The 1,285-nt window shown below is 38.9% G+C and overlaps 1 protein-coding gene across 1 annotated transcript; it reads right to left on the bottom strand.

Moving 5' to 3' along the window:
- Nucleotides 1-196: 196 nt before the first annotated feature.
- Nucleotides 197-1,270, bottom strand: LOC111385621 (ethylene-responsive transcription factor ERF003-like). Its single transcript, XM_023010035.1, has 2 exons — nucleotides 1,034-1,270; nucleotides 197-715 (listed from the first exon to the last, which is right to left on the bottom strand). Exons 1-2 carry the CDS (start codon nucleotides 1,114-1,116, stop codon nucleotides 325-327), a joined length of 474 nt encoding a protein of 157 aa, XP_022865803.1. The 5' UTR covers nucleotides 1,117-1,270; the 3' UTR covers nucleotides 197-324.
- Nucleotides 1,271-1,285: the final 15 nt, after the last annotated feature.

Below are 1,285 nucleotides of genomic sequence, written 5' to 3'. Positions count from 1 at the left end.
ATAGAATAATGTTTGTTTCTTACGAAAGTAGCACAACAATGTATAAGAGTTCTAACGAACTCAATATAGTGTTTTTGTACTGAAAAACCAGGAACATAATTTAGAGAGAAAAGTGAGATTCAAAGCAGAAATAGTTTAAACTTTTTGTGTTGCATAGACAATATTCTATATTAATGTATAGTAAGTACCATGAACGAAATTTCAACTTATTTTTTTCTTTAGTCATACTCAGAGTCGTCAATCCAACGTATCAAACATGCTTATAGCACGGAAACGTGGAAGAAAGTTCAACTAAAAGCAAATGAAAATAAGACAAGACTCAATTTAATTTTCCATAACAGAACAAAGCTCAATTGAGCCATAATCAAACAACTCCTCAATCATCTGCTCTATATGATCATCTTCAAGTGCCTTCAGTTCTTGGCCACTCCCCATTGGAACATTTTCTTCATAAATGCCTCTGTTTGTACATGAAGATTGTTCTGCTGCATTTATAGGTTGTTTCTTGGACATTTTGAATGATGCCATGTGACATTTTTGTAGTTTTGCCATCAATGTAGCCGAAAGAAGCTTGGCCGAAGATGTTTGAGGCTCATTGGGGTTGTACGAAAAATTCGTTCGCGCTCTTGGCCCGCACATGATCCTTGCAGCCTCATCGTAGGCTCTGGCTGCATCCTCTGCTGTTTCGAACGTCCCCAGCCATACTCTAGTCTTCCTACACACAAACAATTGTAAAAGTTATGTCCACTTGTCGCTGCAAATTTTTTACTAGATTGTTTCTCGAACCTCTTTGTCTTATCTCGAAGAAAAACGTTCCTTAAGATCTCTATATATAACATAATGAAGGAGGAAAAGGTGACCTAATACAAAATCTACAATCCGTGACGAGTGCAGTAGTACTCGAGTCTTGAAATATCGTTTCACTTGCGACTTTCACTAGCAAAAGCTAAAACGAAATGTTCACAAAATCAAATGCACTGATTTAGAAAATTGTATGTAAATTGAAAGTGGAATTTAGGAAGAGAGAATTTACAATAACGGATGGCGAATTTCGGACACCCACGAGCCCCACTGGCGCTGGCGGACACCTCGATATCGTTGCTGCGGTCTAGCCATGGCTGAGCAGAAAGTTGAGCAAGTGTTTGTGAATGTGTCTGAAAGAGAATGAGAGTGGCAACACAGATCGTGAGGAGGAATGAAAAGGGTCGAGGGGTTTTTGTAAGCAATCTTTGCGGCCTTCAGCTGTGGGATTGGGCCCACATGACCTTCTATTCTTTAGTTTCTT

Source organism: Olea europaea, unplaced genomic scaffold (genome assembly GCF_002742605.1).
Source record: "Olea europaea var. sylvestris unplaced genomic scaffold, O_europaea_v1 scaffold32259, whole genome shotgun sequence".
Classification (NCBI taxonomy): Eukaryota; Viridiplantae; Streptophyta; class Magnoliopsida; order Lamiales; family Oleaceae; genus Olea; species Olea europaea.
Note: the sequence above shows the minus strand (reverse complement) of the source record. Positions and strands in the feature narration are given on the sequence as shown.

What these genes read in the sequence shown, in the direction of transcription:
- LOC111385621 (XM_023010035.1), bottom strand. Translation starts at nt 1,116, where the DNA reads ATGGCTAGACCGCAGCAACGATATCGAGGTGTCCGCCAGCGCCAGTGG. An exon ending in GAAATTCGCCATCCGTTATT is followed by an intron (nt 716 to 1,033) that starts GTAAATTCTCTC and finishes GTTTGTGTGTAG; the next exon opens with GAAGACTAGAGTATGGCTGG.